This window comes from Cololabis saira, chromosome 11 (assembly GCF_033807715.1).
Source record: "Cololabis saira isolate AMF1-May2022 chromosome 11, fColSai1.1, whole genome shotgun sequence".
Lineage (NCBI taxonomy): Eukaryota > Metazoa > Chordata > Actinopteri > Beloniformes > Belonidae > Cololabis > Cololabis saira.
The window spans coordinates 10411081-10436648 of NC_084597.1; the positions used below are offsets into that span (position 1 = coordinate 10411081).

The 25568-nt window shown below is 41.5% G+C and overlaps 1 protein-coding gene across 1 annotated transcript in view; it reads right to left on the reverse strand.

The window, feature by feature from the left end:
• Positions 1-1783: 1783 nt before the first annotated feature.
• ptpn13 (protein tyrosine phosphatase non-receptor type 13) overlaps positions 1784-25568 on the reverse strand; it is a 92337-nt gene continuing 68552 nt past the window's right edge. Inside the window, 15 exon segments of the mRNA XM_061733691.1 lie at positions 1784-3137; positions 3250-3312; positions 4361-4576; positions 17725-18062; positions 18974-19064; positions 20195-20343; positions 21155-21252; positions 21341-21396; positions 21483-21589; positions 21725-21814; positions 22872-23037; positions 23140-23295; positions 23445-23506; positions 23595-23680; positions 24669-24879. Of these exon segments, the coding sequence (XP_061589675.1) occupies positions 3060-3137; positions 3250-3312; positions 4361-4576; positions 17725-18062; positions 18974-19064; positions 20195-20343; positions 21155-21252; positions 21341-21396; positions 21483-21589; positions 21725-21814; positions 22872-23037; positions 23140-23295; positions 23445-23506; positions 23595-23680; positions 24669-24879 (1967 nt within the window). The 3' untranslated portion in view covers positions 1784-3059.

The following is a 25568-nucleotide window of genomic DNA, read 5'->3' on the forward strand; positions in this document are numbered from 1 at the left end:
ATATTTTGTGACGTATGTGCAAACGTAACTACGCAGTCGCTTACGTACCCGAACGTAAACCACGCAGTGACGTAGCAAGCAAAATTTAGGGGTGGTGCTGAAAAGTAGGAGTAGTGGGTGTATTGGGACAGGGCCCTGGGAAGATTTCAAGTGCCCTAAAATCTGTGGCTTCTTTTTTTAGGGCTAGTGGTAGAAAGTAGGGGGTGTATTGGGATTGGCCCTAAACCTCTTCAGTTTTGCAGTGAGCGATTTATCCACCAGGGGCCGATTTGACCTACAGTGGACTCCAATTCTCTCTTCTGTCAGGTTCTTCTCCAGATCCAAGAAGTGAATCCGGCATGCAAGACCCTTTAACTTGCACTATCTAGACTGGCCACAAGGGGGAGACACCTCTCGTTCCACAAAATCATTTTAGTTTGAGAAATGATGTTCCTTTGTCAATGACTCAAAAACCCAAACATTTCTTAACATTTCCTCTACAACAGAGGCCTTTTCTAAAACATTCAAATACAAATGTTTCTACAGACATGAGTGTAAATGTCTTTTTGATACCACCACTAGCAATTAGACTTGTAGATCTTGAGACCACTTTTTTGTGGTCTTGGTCTTGGACTTGGATAATTGAGATGCCGTTGCACAGGTGGAGGAGGTGACAGAATCTGGTGATCACCAGTTCTTCCTCTTGTTAATGTACAGTTTTGTAACCTATTTATATTTTGCATCTGTATTTAATTACAGTTTTGTGTTAATAATGACCTTGTTTCAATAAATATATGAATAATATTTGCATATCGTGATTGATTAAGCATCAGGTCCCTTTCAGTGATTCTGATATACAGTGTAATCTGATTACTATAATGGTAAATAATGCAATTTCAAGTCGGTAATTGTGTCTTTAATATTTGAAATTCAGGTTTCATCTCCAAATTCAGTCCAATTTAAAACAGTACCATTTACTATTCATTCCTTTTCTGAGGTGGAGGGGGGTGTTGGAGCTGGTTATTCTGTTAGAGGACCTTGGGACTAGTTAGTAGTCGTGTCAATCCTTAAAAGCACTCGAGTCAATCCTCTAATATGGTAAAAATAGCAGTAGTGTAGTCGCCACACATAGCTGATCTCAGCTGATGGATGAAAACATTTACAGGACTGTCTCAGAAAATTAGAATATTGTGATTTTCTGTAATGCAATTACAAAAACAACAAAAATGTCATACATTCTGGATTCATTACAAATCAACTGAAATATTGCAAGCCTTTTATTATTTCAATACTGCTGATCATGGCTTACAGCTTAAGAAAACTCAAATATCCTATCTCAAAAAATTGGAATATTCTGGGAATCTTAATCTTAAATCTTAAACTGTAAACCATAATCAGCAATATCAAAATAATAAAAGGCTTGCAATATTTCAGTTGATTTGTAATGAATCCAGAATGTATGACATTTTTTTTTTTTTTTTTTTAATTGCATTACAGAAAATAAAGAACTTTATCACAATAATCAAATTTTCTGAGACAGTCCTGTATAGTGAGTTCAACAACATCATTCACAGTTGAATACAACCTCATATGGAAACTAGCTGAACCAGGATGGTGCTGATGTTCTACAATCACGCAGGATCAGGAAATAACTAAGTTTAAAAAAAAAAACCCCAACATAAAAAACCAATACCACCTAAAGGAGATTTTTCCATATCTATTCGTCTCGAATAGATATGAGCAGAATCTTGTTTGATATGTACAATTGTGTCCGTCAGTGGAAATGTTTATCCCCGCTAATTCAACAAACAGATTTTCCGATGCAATTTATTCAGGAATATAAACTTTATTTCGCTTAACTGGGCAACTGCACGGCCAACAAAGTCCAAGACTAACATGAAATACATTTGAACTCCTTCTCGGACTCATTTTACAAAGATAAAATCATACATTTTTGGCACCACATGGTGGCGAAACTGTTAAAAGGAAAGCCATCTTTGCTTCGAACTGGTGCACAACCTGCTACAGGACTTGCAGCCATCTCCAATATTCTCTCAGACACCTTAGGGGCGTACTTTATTTCAAGTCATTTGTGTTCAGTAACTACATACAACATACAAACATAGATCACGTTGACATCTGAAAAGTAAGCATATTGATACACCGCAATAGTTGCAATACTCGATGTGTATCAGAGACCACATCAAACTTTTAAAACGATTCATGAAACTTTCCAAAAGAGAAATGGTGATGGGGCTAAGGCCAAAGCATCCCCGGCAGCCTCAGCAGAGAATTTTAACTTCATAACTGCAAAATTGTGCAGTTTACACCTGTAAGAGTGGATAAGTTGTAATTCTCTTCTTTGTGCTTTTTTTGGGTGGCACAGTGGTTTAAACAAGCGGCCCATGTACAGTCTACAGTCCTCGTCGTCCCCATTCTCACTCTCTACCCTCTTCATGTCTACAACTTGGATAAAGGCCAATAGAGCTGCAAAATCTTTAATAAAAAAAAAATAAAACACAATATGACGAGAAACAAGTATAATATTTGAGCTATTTTTTTGTTTAAAGAAAATTTCCCCTACATAACAGATAAAACGTGTCCAGTTTAATATTTAGAAAGATGAATATGTACACTTTAAACGTCCTGGTTTGCCTCCGGCGTTGAGCAGGTTCTGCGTAATAGATTTACATAGCAAATACTGACATAGTATTCTGTCAAGGCAAGTTTCAGCATCAAAACAGGCTTCAAGATACACAAAAAGGGTCCACATAAAACATGAAATCATTTCATAATCCTCTAAAAATACCAAAGAATCTGGAAAAAAAAAAAAAAAAGAAAAGTGTCCTCTGTGGATGATATGAATTACAATCAGCAGCTTGCATAAATGCATCAAAAGGAAGTAGCAGCCAGAAAGAACTTGAGAAGCAAACATAAAAATATAGAGCTTTTAGAAGGATTTACTCTCAAGATTTACTCTCAAGAAAACCAAATAGTTTAAAGCATAAAAAAACATAAAACATGTAGTGTAATTTGGCAATGTTTGCCAGTCAACTCAAACAGAGCCTGTGTGGCTTCTACTATCCTGAGATCTTTTCCTCCGCTTGCAGACATCTGAGCACGTAGAGGATGACTTGGTAGCAGAAAATATATTGATCCTGAGGAAAAAAAAAAAAAAAAAAAAGAGGCCGGAAATGAGTAAGAAAGCAAAGGGATGTATTGTAAAATCACTTGAGGTAATTAACTTTAAAGTAATTTAAAAATAATCACCTCTGTTTGGACCATTCCATGTCTCTGAAGTCTCATATTCCTCACCACGTCTGAAATATCAAACTGAAGAAAAAGTTAATTAGACATTAATCAAAACAATTAAATATTTTAATTAAAACAAAAAGAAGATTAAAGAGATTAAGAAGATTAAATGCATATATATGCTTTAAGTTTGACCAAACTTGGTATTAACCATTAATATATATATGCAGACAAAAAAAAATTAAAGAGATAAAGAAGAAAAAAAATGGTTATATATATATATATATATATATATATATATATATATATATATATATATATATATATATATATATATATATATATATATATATATATATATACACACACTTTAAGTTTTACCAAACTTGGGATCAACCATTAATATATACTGGTATGCAGACAAAAAAAAAAGATTAAAGAGATTGAGAAGATTAAGATGCATATTTATGCTTCATGTTTTACCAAACTTTACCAGACAAAAAAAAGACATTAATCATTTAAGAAGCCTCTAGATCAGTGGTTCCCAACCTTCTTTCCTTGGAGCCCCCCATACTTGTGTCTAAAACCAGCCAGGCCCCCCGAACCGTACGTACTAGCACCAAAATAGTCTTTAATTGAAAAAATGAACATGAATTATGTTTTTTTGATACATTTCTCTTTGGTTTACTCTGTATACATATGACTTTGTTTTTCTCCAATGTCACCAATGTATAAAATACGCACAAAAGGACATAAAAGGACATAAAAATATTTCTGACAAATGTCTCTTTTAATATGAGACCAACATTTTTTAACATTTTTCCTTTAACAACCTGTCGGAGTAGATTAAATGTTGAGTAATGATATAATAATAAGGAATGAAATCATTTCCTGTGTTTGTCACCAGTGTATAAAAAACACAAAAAATATTCAAGACATTCATAAATTATTCCTAACAATGTCTTATGAATGACTCATTCGCAAATATAATTTTTAAAACTGCATCATTTCAAAGCAGACAAAGTTTCCCGCCCCCCCCAGAGATCCCTGGCGCCCCCCCAGGGGGGGCCCGGACCCCAGGTTGGGAGACACTGTTCTAGATGAGCAAGAAGACGACCGACGAACTCACGTCGGCATCTTTGCTGATGAGCCCCAAAACCACGTCTATGCAGATGAGAGTCCCCGAGCGGCCGATTCCTGCGCTGCAGTGCGTGATTATCGGCCCCGATCTGTGGATGTGCCTCATGTAGGAAATGAATGTGAGCAGCTGATCGGGCTGCGTGGGCGTCCCGTGGTCGGGCCACCCGGTGTAGTTCAGGTGGGTCACACGCTGGATCTCATCCGTCTGAAAGAAAAGACACGTCAACGTCAACCTTGCCTTTTGCAAGTGTTGAAGAAAGTCGAAGCTAAGGTATGGCAAGGTTACGAGTCACAGAACTTAACTAGAGTATCAATCAACACGTCCAGCAAATACTCATCACAGAAGTCTATGTAGCTTATCTGTGTGGTCAAGAAAATTGGAACTTTTTCAAATGCAGTCTCACTCACTGCAAAAACTCAAAATCTTACCAGGAATATTTGTCTTATTAGGGCCCGAGCACTTGCAGTGCGAAGGCCCTATTGTATTTGCAGGAATTATTAGGGCCCGAGCACCTTCAGTGCGAAGGCCCTATTGTATCTGTAGGAATTCTTTTTCTTTTTTCTTCTGACAAAAGGAGGGCCTTTTTGCCCCCCTAAACGTGCCCAAAAAGTCACCAAATTTTACATGCAAGTCAGGCCTGGCGAAAAATTTGATATTTAATGGTTTACATTAATGGGCGTGGCAAAATGGCTCAACAGCGCCCCCCGGAAAACTTTGTGCCTCAAGCCCCACAATACGGTTTGACGTACATGCACGAAAATCGCTACACACCTGTATCAGTGCATAACTTAAAGAAAAGTCTCTTGGCGACATGACCGAAACCGAACAGGAAGTCAGCCATTTTGAATTAATCGTGTCACTTTGGCGAAATTTATGCCATTCCTTCGGCAGTTAATACGGCCTGAACCGTAACGTGCCCCCAAGTGTGTTATACATCAAAATGTGCGTCTCCATCCTGCGACAACACGCATTACTTTTCTCTTTCAAAAGCGTTACCGTGGCGACGCTAGACGCCAAAAAGCGCGCTCACCATTCATCTGGTTGGTTCAGACAGAAAAAACTTTGCGCCTCAAGCCCCATAATACGGTTTGACGTACATGAACGAAAATCGGTACACACCTGTATCATTTCACAACTTAAAGAAAAGTCTCTTGGCACCATGGCCGAAACCGAACAGGAAGTCGGCCATTTTGAACATTCTGAATTAATCGCGTAATTTTGGAGCAATATGAGCCATTCCTTCGAGAATTAATACGGCCCGAACCGTATCGTGAACCCAGATGTGTTATACATCAAAATGTGCGTCTCCATCCTGCGACTACACGCATTACTTTTCTCTTTCAAAAGTGTTACCGTGGCGACGCTAGACGCCAAAAAGCGCGCTCCCCTTCATCTGATTGGTCCATATTTGATAGTTCCCCAAAAGTCACCAAATTTTGCATGCAAGGCAGGCCTGGTGATAAATTTGATATTTCATGGTTTGTATTAATGGGCGTGGCAAAATGGCTCAACAGCGCCCCCCGGAAAACTTTGTGCCTCAAGCCCCACAATACGGTTTGACGTACATGCACGAAAATCGGTACACACCTGTATCATGGCACAACTTAAAGATAAGTCTCTTGGCGCCATGGCCAAAACCGAACAGGAAGTCGGCCATTTTGAATTAATTGTGTAATTTTGGCGCAATTTATGCCATTCTTTCGGCAATTAATACGGCCCGAACCGTAACGTGCACCCAGGTGTGTTATACATCAAAATGTGCATCTTCATCTTGCCACTACGCGCATTACTTTTCTCTTTCAAAAGTGTTACCGTGGCGACGCTAGACGCCAAAAAGCGTGCCCCCCTTCATCTGATTGGTCCATATTTGATAGTTCTCCAAAAGTCACAAAATTTTGCATGCAAGCCAGGACTGGCGATAAATTTGATATTTCATGGTTTGCATTAATGGGCGTGGCCTAACGGCTCAACAGCGCCCCCTAGAATACTTTTCTCTGCCATAACTTTTGAATGGTTTGACATAAAGAGTTGTGGGTGGTGTCATGGGACTCGGTATTGAGTCCTTGACCATAATTGGTGAAAATTAGCCCCGTCCCTTCTTCTGATTGGTTGTCCCGATTTTCTGCTATAACTTTTGAATGGTTTGACATAGAGAGTCGTGGGTGGTATCATCAGATTTTGTATGGAGTCCTTGACCTTCATTGGCCTGAATTAGCCCCGCCCCTTCTTCTGATTGGTTGTCCCTTTTTTCTGCTATATCTTTTGAATGGTTTGACATAGGAAGTCGTGGGTGGTGTCATTTCTGATATGCTGATGGGGGCGGTGGCCGTGAGTGCGAGGGCCCGTTCATCGCTGCTTGCAGCTTTAATTAGGGCCCGAGCACTTGCAGTGCGAAGGCCCTATTGTAATTGCAGGAATTATTCTTCTTCTTCTTATTGTTCTGACAAAAGGAAGGCCTTTTTGCCCCCCTAAACGTGCCCAAAAAGTCACCAAATTTTGCATGCAAGTCAGGCCTGGCGAAAAATTTGATATTTAAGGGTTTGCATTAATGGGCGTGGTAAAATGGCTCAACAGCGCCCCCTTGAAAACTTTGTGCCTCAAGCCCCACAATGCGGTTTGTCGTACATGCACGAAAATCGGTACACACCTGTATCATGGGACAACTTAAAAAAAAGTCTCTGGGCGTCATGTCGAGAAACCGAACAGGAAGTCGGCCATTTTGAATTAATCGTGTCACTTTGGCGCTTTATGCCATTCCTTCGGCAGTTAATACGGCCCGAACCGTAACGTTCCCCCAAGTGTGTTATACATCAAAATGTGCGTCTTCATCCTGCGACAACACGCATTACTTTTCTCTTTCAAAAGCGTTACCGTGGCGACGCTAGACGCCAAAAAGCGCGCCCACCCTTCATCTGGTTGGTTCAGACCGAAAAAACTTTGCACCTCAAGCCCCAGAATACGGTGTGACGTACATGAACGAAAATCGGTACACACCTGTATCATGTCGCAACTTAAAGAAAAGTCTCTTGGCGCCATGGCCGAAACCGTACAGGAAGTCGGCCATTTTGAACATTCTGAATTAATCACGTAATTTTGGAGCAATATATGCCATTCCTTCGAGAATTAATACGGCCCGAACCGTATCGTGAACCCAGATGTGTTATACATCAAAATGTGCGTCTCCATCCTGCGACTACACGCATTACTTTTCTCTTTCAAAAGTGTTACCGTGGCGACGCTAGACGCCAAAAAGCACGCCCCCCCTTCATCTGATTGGTCCATATTTGATAGTTCCCCAAAAGGCACCAAAATTGGCACGCAAGCCAGGCCTGGCGATAAATTTGATATTTCATGGTTTGCATTAATGGGCGTGGCAAAATGGCTCAACAGCGCCCCCCGGAAAACTTTGTGCCTCAAGCCCTACAATACGGTTTGACGTACATGCACGAAAATCGCTACACACCTGTATCATGGCACAACTTAAAGAAAAGTCTCTTGGAGCCATGGCCGAAACCGAACAGGAAGTCGGCCATTTTGAAATCTGATTGGTCCATATTTGATAGTTCTCCAAAAGTCACCAAATTTGGCATGCAAGACAGACTTGGCGATAAATTTGATATTTCATGGTTTGCATTAATGGACGTGGCCTAACGGCTCAACAGCGCCCCCTAGAATACTTTTCTCTGCCATAACTTTTGAATGGTTTGACATAGAGAGTCGTGGGTGGTGTCATCAGATTCTGTATGGAGTCCTTGAGCTTCGTTGGCCTTAATTAGCCCCGCCCCTTCTTCTGATTGGTTGTCCCGATTTTCTGCTATAACTTTGGAATGGTTTGACATAGAGAGTCGTGTGTGGTGTCATCAGATTCTTTATGTAGTCCATGACCTTCGTTGGCCTTAATTAGCCCCGCCCCTTCTTCTGATTGGTTGTCCCTTTTTTCTGTTATAACTTTTTAATGGTTTGACATAAGAAGTCGTGGATGGTGTCATGGGACTCTGTAATGAATTCTTAAGCTTCGTTGGCCTTAATTAGCCCCGCCCCTTCTTCTGATTGGTTGTCCCTTTTTTCTGTTATAACTTTTTAATGGTTTGACATAAGAAGTCGTGGATGGTGTCATGGGACTCTGTAATGAATTCTTAAGCTTCGTTGGCCTTAATTAGCCCCGCCCCTTCTTCTGATTGGTTGTCCCGATTTTCTGCTATAACTTTGGAATGGTTTGACATAGAGAGTCGTGGGTGGTGTCATCAGATTCTGTATGGAGTCCTTGAGCTTCGTTGGCCTTAATTAGCCCCGCCCCTTCTTCTGATTGGTTGTCCCGATTTTCTGCTATAACTTTGGAATGGTTTGACATAGAGAGTCGTGTCTGGTGTCATCAGATTCTTTATGGAGTCCATGACCTTCATTGGCCTGAATTAGCCCCGCCCCTTCTTCTGATTGGTTGTCCCTTTTTTCTGTTATAACTTTTTAATGGTTTGACATAAGAAGTCGTGGATGGTGTCATGGGACTCTGTAATGAATTCTTAAGTTTCGTTGGCCTTAATTAGCCCCGCCCCTTCTTCTGATTGGTTGTCCCGATTTTTTTTTTTTTTTTTTTTTTTTTTTTTTTTTTTTTACCTTGTCTGCACACATATTATTGATTGATACCATGACGGTAGAAACCAAAAGTGTATATATGTGCATTATTACTATATGTAATATATACATATATATACGCACACATATGCGTACACATACATAAATATACACATACAAACCCAGTGTTTTTTTTTTTGGGGGGGGAGGGGGTGGGGGGGGGTGGTGACGACATCCACTGCCAATCCAGGAAGCAGGAACACACGGAGACACACGTCAAGCACTGGAAATCTGCAACAAAAAAACCACAAACAAAGCACGAAACCGGCACGGAGCCATCCAAAACACGAACAGCAATCGACCTAAATCTGATCTGATCGCAGTCTGAGCTAAGCTATCGCTACCGCTACCTAAACCCAAAAACTAGAGAGCCAGCATGCAGGTGAACAAGCCAGTGTGTATGTCTATGCGTGTGTGTGTGTATGTATATGATCATGCATGTGTGTGTGTGTGTGTGTGTGTGTGTGTGTGTGTGTGTGTGTGTGTGTGTGACTAAATTACTGTGTGTGTGTGTGTGTGTGTGTGTGTGTGTGTGTGTGTGTGTGTGTAATAAACCAAACAAAGCTCCACCTGAAGTGTATCTATAGTGGGGGAGGGGGGGGAGCAACCCCGCCACCCGTGAGACCAGAGGCCGACAAGGAAGAGCCCGGAACCCAGGCCACCGGCAACCCCACAGAGGGGAGAAGTAGGAGGGAGGCAACCCACCGCCCGCGAGGCCCCCCCCCCCACCCGGCGGCGGCCGAGGGGGCCCGCGGGCGGGGCCCCCACGGCGCGGAAAGAAGCAGCCAGGGATCCCGCGGCGGCGGACCGCGACCCAGGCAATCCCCGGCCACCCGGTCCGGGCCGGACACGCGGCCAGGAGGCCCTCACCCTTCAGGCCAGCGACCCCCACCCGGCAGGGGGCCAGCCCGCCCGGAGAGACAGAGCCGCCCCGGCCGCCGACGCGGGCAGGCGCACCCGTCCCCCACGAAAGTGGCCCTCCAAGACCAGAGGTTGTCCCGATTTTCTGCTATAACTTTGGAATGGTTTGACATAGAGAGTCGTGGGTGGTGTGATCAGATTCTGTATGGAGTCCTTGACCTTCATTGGCCTGAATTAGCCCCGCCCCTTCTTCTGATTGGTTGTCCCTTTTTTCTGTTATAACTTTTGAATGGTTTGACATAGGAAGTCGTGGGTGGTGTCATTTCTGATATGCTTATGGGGGGCGGTGGCCGTGAGTGCGAGGGCCCGTTCATCGCTGCTTGCAGCTTTAATTATTATTAATATTATTATTTTTTTTTTTCTTCTGACAAAGTGATGGCCTTTTTGCCCCCCTTAACATGCCCAAAAAGTCACCAAATTTTGCACCCAAGTCAGGCCTGGCGAAAAATTTGATATTTAATGGTTTGCATTAATGGGCGTGGTAAAATGGCTCAACAGCGCCCCCTTGAAAACTTTGTGCCTCAAGCCCCACGATACGGTTTGACGTACATGCACGAAAATCGCTATACACCTGTATCATGGCACAACTTAAAGAAAAGTCTCTTGGCGACATGGCCGAAACCGAACAGGATGTCGGCCATTTTGAATTAATCATGTCATTTTGGCGAAATGTATGCCATTCCTTCGGCAGTTAATTCAGCCCGAACCGTAACGTGCACCCAGGTGTGTTATACATCAAAATGTGCGTCTCCATCCTGCGACTACACGCATTACTTTTCTCTTTCAAAAGTGTTACCGTGGCAACGCTAGACGCCAACAAGCGCACCCCCCCTTCATCTGATTGGTCCATATTTGATAGTTCCCCAAAAGGCACCAAATTTGGCATGCAAGCCAGGCCTGGCGATAAATTTGATATTTCATGGTTTGCATTAATGGGCGTGGCAAAATGGCTCAACAGCGCCCCCCGGAAAACTTTGTGCCTCAAGCCCCACAATACGGTTTGACGTACATGCACGAAAATCGCTTAACACCTGTATCATGGCACAACTTAAAGAAAAGTCTCTTGGAGCCATGGCCGAAACCGAACAGGAAGTCGGCCATTTTGAATTAATTGTGTAATTTTGGCGAAATTTATGCCATTCCTTCGGCAGTTAATTCAGCCCGAACCGTAACGTGCAACCAGGTGTGTTATACATCAAAATGTGCGTCTCCATCCTGCGACTACACGCATTACTTTTCTCTTTCAAAAGTGTTACCGTGGCGACGCTAGACGCCAAAAGGCGCGCCCCCCCTTCATCTGATTGGTCCATATTTGATAGTCACCAAATTTGGCATGCAAGCCAGGCCTGGCGATACATTTGATATTTCATGGTTTGCATTAATGGGCGTGGCCTAACGGCTCAACAGCGCCCCCTACAATACTATTCTCTGCCATAACTTTTGAATGGTTTGACATAGGATGTCGTGGGTGGTGTCATGGGACTCTGTATGGAGTCCTTGAGCTTCGTTGGCCTGAATTATCCCCGCCCCTTCTTCTGATTGGCTGTCCCTTTTTTCTGCTATAACTTTTGAATGGTTTGACATAGAGAGTTGTGGATGATGTCAACAGAATCTGTATGGAGTCCTTGACCTTCATTGGCCTGAATTATCCCCGCCCCTTCTTCTGATTGGCTGTCCCTTTTTTCTGCTATAACTTTTGGATGGTTTGACATAGGAAGTCGTGGGTGGTGTCATGGGACTCTGTAATGAGTCCTTAAGCTTCGTTGGCCTTAATTAGCCCCGCCCCTTCTTCGGATTGGTTGTTCCGATTTTCTGCTATAACTTTTGAATGGTTTGACATAGAGAGTAGTGGGTGGTGTCATCAGATTCTTTATGGAGTCCTTGACCTTCATTGGCCTGAATTAGCCCCGCCCCTTCTTCTGATTGGGTGTCCCTATTGTATGCTATAACTTTTGAATGGTTTGACATAGACAATCGTGGGTGGTGTCTTTTCTAATATGCTTATGGGGGGTAGTGGCCATGAGTGCGAGGGCCCGTTCATCGCTGCTTGCAGCTTTAATTATTATTATTATTATTATTTTTCTTCTGACAAAGTGATGGCCCTTTTGCCCCCCTTAACATGCCCAAAAAGTCACCAAATTTTGCACCCAAGTCAGGCCTGGCGAAAAATTTGATATTTAATTGTTTGCATTAATGGGCGTGGTAAAATGGCTCAACAGCGCCCCCTTGAAAACTTTGTGCCTCAAGCCCCACGATACGGTTTGACGTACATGCACGAAAATCGGTACACACCTGTATCATGGGACAACTTAAACAAAAGTCTCTTGGCGATATGGCCGAAACCGAACAGGAAGTCGGCCATTTTGAATTAATCGTGTCATTTTGGCGAAATTTATGCCATTCCTTCGAAAGTTAATTCAGCCCGAACCGTAACGTGCCCCCAGGTGTGTTATACATCAAAATGTGCGTCTCCCTCCTGCAACCACACGCATTACTTTTCTCTTTCAAAAGCGTTACCGTGGCGACGCTAGACGCCAAAAAGCGCGCCCACCCTTCATCTCGTTGCTTCAGACAGAAAAAACTTTGCGCCTCAAGCCCCATAATACGGTTTGACGTACCTGAACGAAAATCGGTACACTCCTGTATCATGTCGCAACTAAAAGAAAAGTCTCTTGGCGCCATGGCCGAAACCGAACAGGAAGTCGGCCATTTTGAACATTCTGAATTAATCGCGTAATTTTGGAGCAATATATGCCATTCCTTCGAGAATTAATTCAGCCCGAACCGTATCGTGAACCCAGATGTGTTATACATCAAAATGTGCGTCTCCATCCTGCGACTACACGCATTACTTTTCTCTTTGAAAAGTGTTACCGTGGCGACGCTAGACGCCAACAAGCGCACCCCCCCTTCATGTGATTGGTCCATATTTGATAGTTCCCCAAAAGGCACCAAATTTGGCATGCAAGCCAGGCCTGGCGATAAATTTGATATTTCATGGTTTGCATTAATGGGCGTGGCAAAATGGCTCAACAGCGCCCCCCGGAAAACTTTGTGCCTCAAGCCCCACAATACGGTTTGACGTACATGCACGAAAATCGCTACACACCTGTATCATGGCACAACTTAAAGAAAAGTCTCTTGGAGCCATGGCCGAAACCGAACAGGATGTCGGCCATTTTGAATAAATTGTGTCATTTTGGCGAAATTTATGCCATTCCTTCGGCAGTTAATTCAGCCCGAACCGTAACGTGCACCCAGGTGTGTTATACATCAAAATGTGCGTCTACATCCTGCGACACCACGCATTACTTTTCTCTTTCAAAAGTGTTACCGTGGCGACGCTAGACGCCAAAAGGCGCGCCCCCCCTTCATGTGATTGGTCCATATTTGATAGTTCTCCAAATGTCACCAAATTTTGCATGCAAGCCAGACTTGGTGATAACTTTGATATTTCATGGTTTGCATTAATGGGCGTGGCCTAACGGCTCAACAGCGCCCCCTAGAATACTTTTATCTGCCATAACTTTTGAATGGTTTGACATAGGAAGTCGTGGTTTGTGTCATGGGACTCTGTAATGAGTTCTTAAGCTTTGTTGGGCTTAATTAGCCCCGCCCCTTCTTCTGATTGGTTGTCCCGATTTTCTGCTATAACTTTGGAATGGTTTGACATAGAGAGTCCCGCTTCCTGATTCAAACGTCTGCCGGCCCCGCCCCCCGACCAATCAGTGGCGAGTAGGGTGATGACGGCCCCGCCCCCCGACCAATCAGTGGCGAGTAGGGTGATGACGGCCCCGCCCCCCGACCAATCAGTGGCGCGGAGGGTGATGACGGCCCCGCCCCCCGACCAATCGGTGGCGAGTAGGGTGATGACGGCCCCGCCCCCCGACCAATCGGTGGCGAGTAGGGTGATGACGGCCCCGCCCCCCGACCAATCGGTGGCGAGTAGGGTGATGACGGCCCCGCCCCCCGACCAATCAGTGGCGAGTAGGGTGATGACGGCCCCGCCCCCCGACCAATCAGTGGCGAGTAGGGTGATGACGGCCCCGCCCCCCGACCAATCAGCTCCCTGTAATGTGGTGACGTCAGAAATATTCCCAGCTCAGCCCGGTTACAACCTTGGCAGAATGGTTACAGAAAAAGTAATAATTAAAATAGTAGGGTTTTACTAATATTTATAACTTACAAATATTTAAAAAAATTAGAAAAAACAGCTCCAGACTTACATTACTAAATATCGATATGTTGGTCTCTCCTAAGTCAGTAGGTCAAATAGAAATGAAAAGCTGAGTCTTAGCTCAGCCAGAGCGTTCCCGTCTTTGGAGTCAGAGATCAGAGTTCGATTACCACAGTATCCAGATTTTTTTGTCAGCTATTTTTTTTTTCTACATCAATATGTGCGTCCCTGTCCTGCAACGACGCACATTACTTTTCTCATTTAAAAGCGTTACCGCGGCAACGCTAGACACCAAAAAGTGCGCCCACCCTTCATCTGATTGGTTCAGAGGGAAAAAACTTTGAGCCTCAAGCCCCATAATACGGTTTGACGTACATGAACGAAAATCGGTACACACCTGTATCATGTCGCAACTTAAAGAAAAGTCTCTTGGCGCCATGGCCGAAATTGAACAGGAAGTCGGCCATTTTGAATTAATTGTGTAATTTTGGCGCAATTAATGCCATTCCTTCGGCAATTAATACGGCCCGAACCGTAACGTGCATCCAGGTGACTTATACCTCAAAATGTGCGTCTCCATCTTGCAACTACGCGCATTACTTTTCTCTTTCAAAAGTGTTACCGTGGCGATGCTAGACGCCAAAAAGCGTGCCCCCTTAATCTGATTGGTCCATATTTGATAGTTCTCCAAAAGTCACCAAATTTTGCATGCAAGCCAGGCCTGGTGATAAATTTGATATTTCATGGTTTGCATTAATGGGCGTGGCAAAATGGCTCAACAGCACCTCCCGGAAAACTTTTCTCTGCCATAACTTTTGAATGGTTTGACATAAAGAGTCATGGGTGGTGTCATGGGACTCGGTATTGAGTCCTTGACCTTCATTGGCCTAAATTAGCCCCGCCTCTTCTTCTGATTGGTTGTCCCGATTTTCTGCCATAACTTTTGAATGGTTTTACATAGAGAGTCGTGGGTGGTGTCATGGGACTCGGTATTGAGTCCTTGACTTTCATTGGCCTGAATTAGCCCCGCCCCTTCTTCTGATTGGTTGTCCCTATTTTCTGCCATAACTTTTTAATGGTTTGACACAGAGAGTCGTGGGTGGTGTCTTTTCTGATATGCTTATGGGGGGCGGTGGCCGTGAGTGCGAGGGCCCGTTCATCGCTGCTTGCAGCTTTAATTCTTCTTCTTCTTTTTCTTCTTCTTCTTCTTCTTATTGTTCTGACAAAAGGAAGGCCTTTTTGCCCCCCTAAACGTGCCCAAAAAGTCACCAAATTTTGCATGCAAGGCAGGCCTGGCGAAAAATTTGATATTTAATGGTTTGCATTAATGGGCGTGGCAAAATGGCTCAACAGCGCCCCCTTGAAAACTTTGTGCCTCAAGCCCCACGATACGGTTTGACGTACATGCACGAAAATCGGTACACACCTGTATCATGTGGCAACTTAAAGAAAAGTCTCTTGGCGTCATGCCCGAAACCGAACAGGAAGTCGGCCATTTTGAATTAATTGTGTAATTTTGGCGCAATTTATGCCATTCCTTCGGCAGTTAATACGGCCCGAACCGTAACGTGCCCCCAAGTGTGTTATACATCAAAATGTGCGTCTCCATCCTCCGACACCACGCATTACTTTTCTCTTTCAAAAGCGTTACCGTGGCGACGCTAGACGCCAAAAAGCGCGCCCACCCTTCATCTGATTGGTTCAGACCGAAAAAACTTTGTGCCTCAAGCCCCATAATACGCTTTGACGTACATGAACGAAAATCGGTACACACCTGTATCATGTAGCAACTTAAAGAAAAGTCTCTTGGCGCCATGGCCGAAAATGAACATGAGTCGGCCATTTTGAACATTCTGAATTAATCGCGTAATTTTGGAGCAATATATGCCATTCCTTCGAGAATTAATACGGCCCGAACCGTAACGTGCACCCAGATGTGTTATACATCAAAATGTGCGTCTCCATCCTGCGACTACTCGCATTACTTTTCTCTTTCAAAAGTGTTACCGTGGCGACGCTAGACGCCAACAAGCGCACCCCCCCTTCATCTGATTGGTCCATATTTGATAGTTCCCCAAAAGGCACCAAATTTGGCATGCAAGCCAGGCCTGGCAGTAAATTTGATATTTTATGGTTTACATTAATGGGCGTGGCAAAATGGCACAACAGCGCCCCCCGGAAAACTTTGTGCCTCAAGCCCCACGATACGGTTTGACGTACATGCACGAAAATCGCTACACACCTGTATCATGGCACAACTTAAAGAAAAGTCTCTTGGAGCCATGGCCGAAACCGAACAGGAAGTCTGCCATTTTGAATTAATTGTGTAATTTTGGCGCAATTTATGCCATTCCTTCGGCAATTAATACGGCCCGAACTGTAATGTGCACCCAGGTGTGTTATACATCAAAATGTGCGTCTCCATCCTGGGACTACACGCATTACTTTTCTCTTTCAAAAGTGTTACCGTGGCGACGCCAAAAGGCGCGCCCCCCTTCATCTGATTGGTCCATATTTGATAGTCACCAGATTTTGCATGCAAGCCAGGCTTGGCGATACATTTGATATTTCATGGTTTGCATTAATGGGCGTGGCCTAACGGCTCAACAGCGCCCCCTAGAATACTATTCTCTGCCATAACTTTTGAATGGTTTGACATAGAGAGTTGTGGGTGGTGTCATGGGACTCGATATTGAGTACCCTACCATAATTGGTGAAAATTAGCTCCGCCCCTTCTTCTGATTGGTTGTCCATATTTCCTGCCATAAATTTTAAATGTTTTGACATAGAGTTGTGGGTGATGTCACCTGAATCGGTATTGAGTCCTTGAGCTTCATTGGCCGGAATTAGCCCCGCCCCTTCTTCTGATTGGTTGTCCCGATTTTCTACTATAACTTTTGAATGGTTTGACATAGAGAGTCGTGGGTGGTGTCATCAGATTCTGTATGGAGTCCTTGACTTTCATTGGCCTGAATTAGCCCCGCCCCTTCTTCTGATTGGTTGTCCCTTTTTTCTGCTATAACTTTTGAATGGTTTGACATAGGAAGTCGTGGATGGTGTCATTTCTGATATGCTTATGGGGGGCGGTGGCCGTGAGTGCGAGGGCCCGTTCATCGCTGCTTGCAGCTTTAATTTCTAGTTAAAATGTCTCATTTTTAGTCAAAAAATCTCATTACACTTAAAACAAGAGTCGTCACCAGAATAATAACTTATTTGACCATTTTCACCGGTTTCAAGTATATTTAAACTTGAAATAAGTAGAAAAATCTGCCAGTCGGACAAGATTTATCTTCTCATTACAAGCAAAAAAATCTTGTTCCACTGGCAGATTTTTCCACTTATTTTAAGTGAAAATTTACTTGAAACAGGTGAAAATTGTCAAATAAGTTATTTATCTGGTGATGACTCTTGTCTTAAATGTAATGAGATTTTTTGACTAAAAATGAGACATTTTAACTAGAAATAAGACAAATATTCTTGTTAAGATTTTGAGTTTTTGCAGTGTATAATAACTAGTGAAATCAATCATGTTGTTCTGATTGCGGCTGCCATATCTTGTCATACCCAATTGACGCCCCTGGTTGAAGAAAGCGTTAAGAAAAACCCTGAAAACAAAATTCACCTGGACATCTTTGACCTCGATGAGTCGGATCACGAAGTTGTCCAGATGTTGGACTTTGATCAGCATTATCTGGAGCCGGTCGTCAACCATCTCCGCGGTCCTGGGGGTGTCGGGCCAGTACCTCTGACACTTCACCTTCCCCCCCTCCACCTCCTGGGTCATCATGGCGATCACGTTGGACTTCTGCTCCCACACCATTTGCCAGAAGTCCCCGAGTGTGGTGGGTAACGGCCCCTGGCAGGCGATGTACATGTAGCTCTCGTCCTTCACCGGCATGTTGATGAAGTTGGCGTTGATGTAACCTCCGTCTTTGCCGAGCACAACGCGAGTCGTATCGACTACAAGACACAAGCACAGAAATTACATCATATCCAATATCATGGATTCATGATGATCTTTTTTCTTTTACTTTTTAACCCCATTAAAGCACTTCTGCACGTTAGGCATGGGACGATATGAAAATTTCATATCACGATATTAGTGGACAAAAATATCACGATTACGATATTAGCACGATATTAGCGTGTCGCTTATAAAATTCTTAAAATGCAAGGAAAAACACTAACCGTGGATCCACTGGTTCCTTCAGAACATTTATTCTCAAATCATTCTCAACACAGTGACACTTGAGGTAGAGAACAAATAGTGTACTGTAAATGTTATGCATTACAAAGTGTAAACTATAGTACCGGTACCGGTACTTATTTGAACTTTCTTTTTTTGTAAGAAAATACTTCCCTGAGAGTCGAATGAAATAAGTGACAAATAGAAATAAAGTGACAAAGTAGAGCCAAATGCACACTGATTGTATTACTCTCTGAAACTTTAACAGTGGCTGGCTGCCTGCTACTTAGTACGGCTCTCTGGAAAAATAATAAAATAAAGGCACTGCTCTGTAGTATACAAAACAAAAGCTGCATGGCCAACACAAAGATTGAGTGAAAATAAAGTGCCAAAGTAGTCAAATGCACACGGATTGTACTACTCTCTGAAAAAATATGAAATAAATAATAATAATAAATAATATTAATAAAATACACGAAAACACTGGCTTCTACCTGGCTGGTAGCCTTGTGTGACAAAAAAAAAAAAAATATATAGATAACGTTATCGCGGCCGTTTTTTATCGCGATATACGATAATATCGTATATCGCCCCATGCCTACTGCACGTCCCTCGCTGTAGATTAAACCACTCAAACACATTTAAAAAAGCCTACAATGGAAAACAGACTTGTTCCTTTTCTTACAGGGAACGATGTTCTTGTAGCGGTTCTTTTTCTTGTTCTCCTTCGTCTGACCGATCAAGCAGTCGTCCAGCGGCTGGAGGTTCTGAAGATTCTGCCCGGGAGAAAGAAAAGAAGAAGAAAAAGATGCTCATCTCTTTGAACAACTTAAGAAACCTCTGCATCCCCTGATGTCCAGTAAAAAAAAGTAACTTCAATATAAAAATCATTTGATAATCAGCAATCACTGGTTTACAACCGACAATAATAACAAGATGTGCAATATCTTTCTCTTTCATACCTGTTTTTGCACTGTATTTATATCTCATACTGCACTATTTTTCTTCTCCTGTATATACTGTTTATATTTTGTAATTATATATTTTTTAAATCCTTTTTCTCTGTATGTGTATGAATGTGTGTGTTGTGTGTACTGCTGCTGCTCAATGCGAATTTCCCCACTGAGGGATGAATAAAGGAATCAAATCTAATATTTAGAATTATCACTATACAAAATACAGGACTATCTCAGAAAATTAGAATATTGTGATAAAGCCCTTTATTTTCTTTAATGCAAAAATGTCATACATTCTGGATTCATTAAATCAACTGAAATATTGCAAGCCTTTTATTATTTTAATATTGCTGATCATGGCTTACAGCTTAAGAAAACTCAAATATCCTATCTCAAAAAATTAGAATATTCTGGGAATCTTAATCTTAAACTGTAAACCATAATCAGCAATATTAAAATAATAAAAGGCTTGCAATATTTCAGTTGATTTGTAATGAATCCAGAATGTATGACATTTTTTTTTTTTTTTTTTTTTTTTTTTTTTTTTTTAAATTGCATTACAGAAAATAAAGAACTTTATCACAATATTCAAATTTTCTGAGACAGTCCTGTATTTGTCATTAGTTTAACCTTAATCAAGGTCTTCTACGTCACCAAAATGACAAATCTAACAGTCTCCATGGGCTCGGTATTTCGGTTTGAGAGAACGTTCAAATTTTTCCCCACTGGAATAGATAAACTAAGGACTTGCTGAACTCGTAAACAGGCCGGTTTGTGAGTATAATTATGAATTTAACGGTTATATGTTGCATCAGCTCCATTTGTCCTCTCGTCGTAAAAGGTAATGATTTGCATACATCTGTTGCACATTTATTACTGACTGCCTTCAAGCAGCACCTTCAACACTGCCCTGGCATGAAGCATGAACAATGAATTGAAAAGAGTTTTACCTCAAATTCTTGAAGTGGGACTTTCTGCTCAAGAAGCCCCCTCATCATGCGGACCACCACGTTGAGCTTCGGTCCCGTGTACTGGCCGTCAGGGACCACTTTGACCAGGGGCAGAGACGTCAGTTCGTCTTCTGTGATAATTGGCCCGTCTGTGTGAAGACATGTTATTATGAAATAGACTGAACATAGGGCTGGGCGAAATGGACCAAAAGTCATATCTCGATATTTTCTAGCTGAATGGCGATACTCGATATATATCGATATTTTTTCTGTGCCATAATTGGGGTTTCCCCCAAAGCATTATAGCATAGCATCTCTGTTAGCTTCATTTTTTACTGAGGCAAACCCTTAAAAAAAACAGTCAGTTTTAATACAAAGCCTCGTGCCAAATGTCACACAGGTTCCTTTATTAACAGAGGTCTGCACAATATCAAAATGTATAAAACAAATGAAATAAAAATAAACTGCCTGCATATATAGAATAAAAATGCTTCTTGAATACAATAAAACAAATATCCCTTTCCTGCATAACAATTAAATTCAAATACACTGTACAATTAATACAATGTAGACAGTAACAGGCAGACTTTTCCACTGAGGTTGACAGTTGTGCAAATAACAAAACATTTGTGCAAATCTCAAATAAAACATTCAAGTCAATTTGTCACAAAATAAGCTATATCAAAATCATAAAAAAAAAAAATAAATAAATAAAAAAAATTTAAAAATGGATATAAACGATATTGTCTCGCACCATATCGCGTTTGAAAATGTATCGATATATATTAAAATCTCGATATATCGCCCAGCCCTAACTGAACAGACCATAATCTATATATGGACTATTACTCATTATATCACCAAGAAATTAAGCGGTGAGTACCGTATCTAACTCTCTTTTATTCTGCCTAAATATAACCAAAACATTCAAATTTCCAATCAGCGCTCGAGTCGTTTTACCGTCTCTTGATTTGGAGTTCATGCTTTCAATGGGAAGTTCATCACTTCCCCATGTGATGTCATCTTCCTCTGGCTGTCCAGCGCTCATCTGCAGATAGCTGATTAGAAAATGGTGAAAAAATGTTAAGACTGACAAAATATAACTTCTGCTGTGATAAACATACACCAAAACAACAAAAATCATACTTTTCATTCCTTGGATCGTCAACACTCTCTTCATGCCACATGAGTTTCCGGGAATTCTGCAACACACGAGATTTAGGAGTTGAGTTTAACAGAAAATGTTTTTCAGCAGTAATTTAAGAGGTGTAGCTGGTCAGATTTGTACCACGGGAGAGTCTTCGGGTAACGATGACCCATCACAGTCCGTGTCCTCTGAAAGATCTACACTCTGCTCCGCGTCTTTGTTCGGCTCCAGCGAGCAATCTTCATAATCTGTCACGGGAGTGCGGACCGGTTTTGGAGAATTTATGGATTTATCTTTTTTTTTTAATTGTTTAATGTTGTTATTTAAATTGGAGAAAAAATTATATTTTCAAAGTGGAATTTGGTCAAAGTCTTACGCTGTACCTATTGGGGGTATGGTGGGGACGCTCCGTGATGTCACATCATCGCGTGGCAAACGCAGCCGGACCTTGACTCCTCTGTCCTCACTCAGATCTGAAAGCAACAGGAAAAAGGACAGATATAACCAAAGTATTAACGATTACTGCATATTTATTTATTTATTTATTTGCACAATGATAACACAGTAATTTTTAACATACAAGGACAAATAAATTGTGCAGGAGAGGAAAAGAAGCCCGAAGGGCTTATAAAAAATCCTCCCCCTCAATACAAAATCACCAAAACAAATCAATCAATAGAAAAAGAGTAGAAAGGAAAAAAGAAAAGGTAAAAGAAACAAAGAAAAACACAATAAACACACAAACAAAAATATCCATGAAATGGCAATTTCATTTCAGTAAGAATAGCCTGTTAATTTTGCCTAGATAAAAGATACCCCACCAAGCTTGTCCTAAACATTTTTAAGGATGACGCTAACTTAAGAGATCTATCTAAACAGTTCCAGAGTTGAGGGCCATGGAATTTGATAAAGGATTGGTGACTGCAGGTACGACAAAGAGGTAAATGAAAGTTCTTCCCACCTCTAACTGAATAAGAATGAATATCTGATGATAACAGAAACAAATTATGAAAAGTGCCTGGAATGTCTTGTTTGAAATGAATGAACTTAAACATAAACAGGCATGTTTGAAACTTGTTAATAGAAAAAATTGATAATAATTTAAATTTGCTAAATAAGGGTGCAGAAGGTGCTTGATGAGAAGAAAATGAAATCATTCTCAAGAATCTTTTCTGAATTAAAAATAATTGGTTAAGGTACAAAGAATAAGAAGCGCCCCAAACAATGTTGCAATACGTCAAGTATGGATAAATTAGACTATAATATAATATCATGAGACAGGACTGATTAACTAAGAAAGAAACTCTTCTAATAATACCATAGGATTTCATAATTTTTTTGCATACATACTCAATATGTTTTCCCCAGGACAATCTTTCATCCACTAGTACACTAAGAAATTTTACACATGAAACTTGTTGGATTTCAATATTATTAATTTGGATACATACATGTTCTTTTTAAATAAAGACTTTCATGTGCAGATATTCAGACATGGAAAAGCAAACACACTGAAGTGTCTATTCGTACCATTGTTGCCGTTGCACTTATCAGTGGTGATGGGCAGATAGGCCAGGTATGTGTTGGGGCTCTGATCACGTGGTCTGGATATGATAAGATGCACCAGGCCTTTAGCTTTACGAATGGTGGTGACAGCTTTGGTGTGGGACACCCCGGTCATCAGATCTTCATTCACCTACGAGAGGAAGTCGAGCATATAGTTTTGAACATGCAGACAAACAAAGAATGGCAAAAAATTATGACTTCTAAGTCTGAACCTTAATAAGAAAGTACGCACTTTCAGCAGCCTGTCTCCAACTTGCAGCCTGCCTGAGGACTCGGCCACTCCTCCGGGCTTTATGGACTTCACAAAAATCCCCCTCTCTCCTCCAATTACAGAGAAATCCAAACCTCCTGACTGCGGCTTCTCCAGATCCAGCTTTATGATCTCCTCCTGTGTGAACAAATATTGGCTCAACGAGTACAGTAAATAGCTGAAACTCTGTAAGCGTTCGTCATGATTATACAGTTTTTGTAGCGATTTTAATTTAAAGTGCCTCAACACAACAGAGCAAGAAAGTCAAAATGGATTTCTTATCTCACCTCTAAAGGGCAAAGTGAAGTGAGGCTCTCCATATCTCTTGAATCTTCCCCTTTAACGAACCCTTAACAGAAATGATTTAATGTATACCATGTACGAAGCATGAAATGCACTCGGAAACAATCAAAATGTCTTTAAGATATACAACAAACCATTTAGGCTGGACGAAATTTTGGAGATAATGTTGTTGTTTTGAAAAGAGACACTTTTCTGCTCAGGTGAAACGGGCTTTCCATCCCTGTGAGACAGAAAAAAATTACAAAAAGTGTTATAAATTACACACCTTTTTTTTCCCCCTTGTCTGCATATATATTAATGGTTAATACCAAGTTTGGTAAAACTTAAAGGGGACCTATTTTAAACAGGCATCTAATACCTATTTTAAACAGGCCTTGAATGACTTAAAAACAAGCTTTTGATTGTTGTTGCTAAATAAATTAGAAATTCAGCGTCTGAGCCATGTCTTTATCTCCCCATTCTCTAACCTCATTATCTATGAGGTATTCTGAGTGGGCGGGGCTATGATCATGAGGCTCTGTGCTGATTGGCTGCCTGAATGACGCGATACACCGCTACGAAAACATGGCGGAAGCTCCGGCCGGCGGAGTTAGTTGTGGGCGTGGTTTCACGCATCAGAGGACAACCTATGTAAATCGCATTTTCGTTACGTAACGACGGGAGCAGAATCTGAACGGCTCGTAGATCCACATGACACTGGACGGCTCATCCGGGCGGCTGTACAGACAATGCAGAATTTGGTTGCTTTCCTCCTTCTCTGAGTTGGCAGGCTGAGGGGAGACCACTTTATATATGTTAAAGCAAGAGGAAACCTGTTTTTCATAATAGGTCCCCTTTAAAGCATATATATGCATTTTAATCTTTTCTTTTTTTGTGACAATTTGAAGAGGTTTAATATTTTTTTAATTTTATTTTTTTAAACATATATGTAAGAGTAAGAGAAAAAACAAACAAACAAACGAGAACATGCAGAGACACAAACAGCAACCATTCCAGGTCTCTAAAACTGAATCAAGACTAGGCTACTGCCATTATCTGTCCCCAAAACTGTGGGAGGGGCATGTAGGTGAGTGAGCAGGTGTGTAATTGTGTGTGTGAATAAATTACACATCTAAAACCTTTTGTGATGTTTGTGGAGATACAAAACAACCAAAAATAAAAAACGATTTCACCATGACCGCGCATTACTCTTAGTAAGTGCCGATTACCGCGTGGCCTTGAGCGTGAGGTCGTCCAGGGAGAACTCCAGCAGCCTCGTGCTCTCACCGAGAGTCAGGTCCTGGGACGGGGCGCCGTTGATGTAGTGGATTAAGTCGAGCACCCTCAGGCTCCCTTCCTTCGAGGCCAGTGAACCCGGCGTGATCTCTTTCACAAATAACACCCCATACACACTGTCCCTACCCCCGTCCAGTACCAACCCTGAGGACAGGATCAAAAGTAAATCAGAATCAGAATCAGAAAAGGGTTTATGGCCAAGTTTGTTAACACACACAAGGAATTTGTTGTGGTGATTGGTGCAACACAATACAAATATAAAAACAAATATATAAGAGATAAAATAAAATGTATAAACAATAAAATAAAATGTATAAACAGTATAAACTTTAAAAGAGTAGATTTAAATTTGATTTGGAAAACTACAGTATTTTCCGGACTATAAGTCGCCCCAGAGTACAAGTCGCACCAGCCATAAAATGCATAATAAAGAAGGAAAAAACATATAAGTCGCACTTGAGTATAAGTTGCATTTTGGGGGAAATTTATTTTATACAATCCAACACCAAGAACATGTAATCTTGGCAATCTAAAATAAAAATATTCATGATTGGCTTTGTTTGTTTTCTTTATTTCAGTAATTTCCTATGTGATTTCAGTGCTTGTGTTGTTCATGTGGTGCTCATATGTAAGTCGCTTTGGATAAAAGCCTCTGCTAAATGACAGTAGTAGTAGTAGTAAGTGTAACCTTGTGGAATTCACTCAATAAATCTCTTAAATCATCACCATCCTTGCCAATATTCAAAAAACATTTAAAGAATTTTCTTATTGTTTCATCTTTGTAATGTTCATTATTTGATCTGAGTTACATTTTCTTGTGTTTTTTTTTGTTT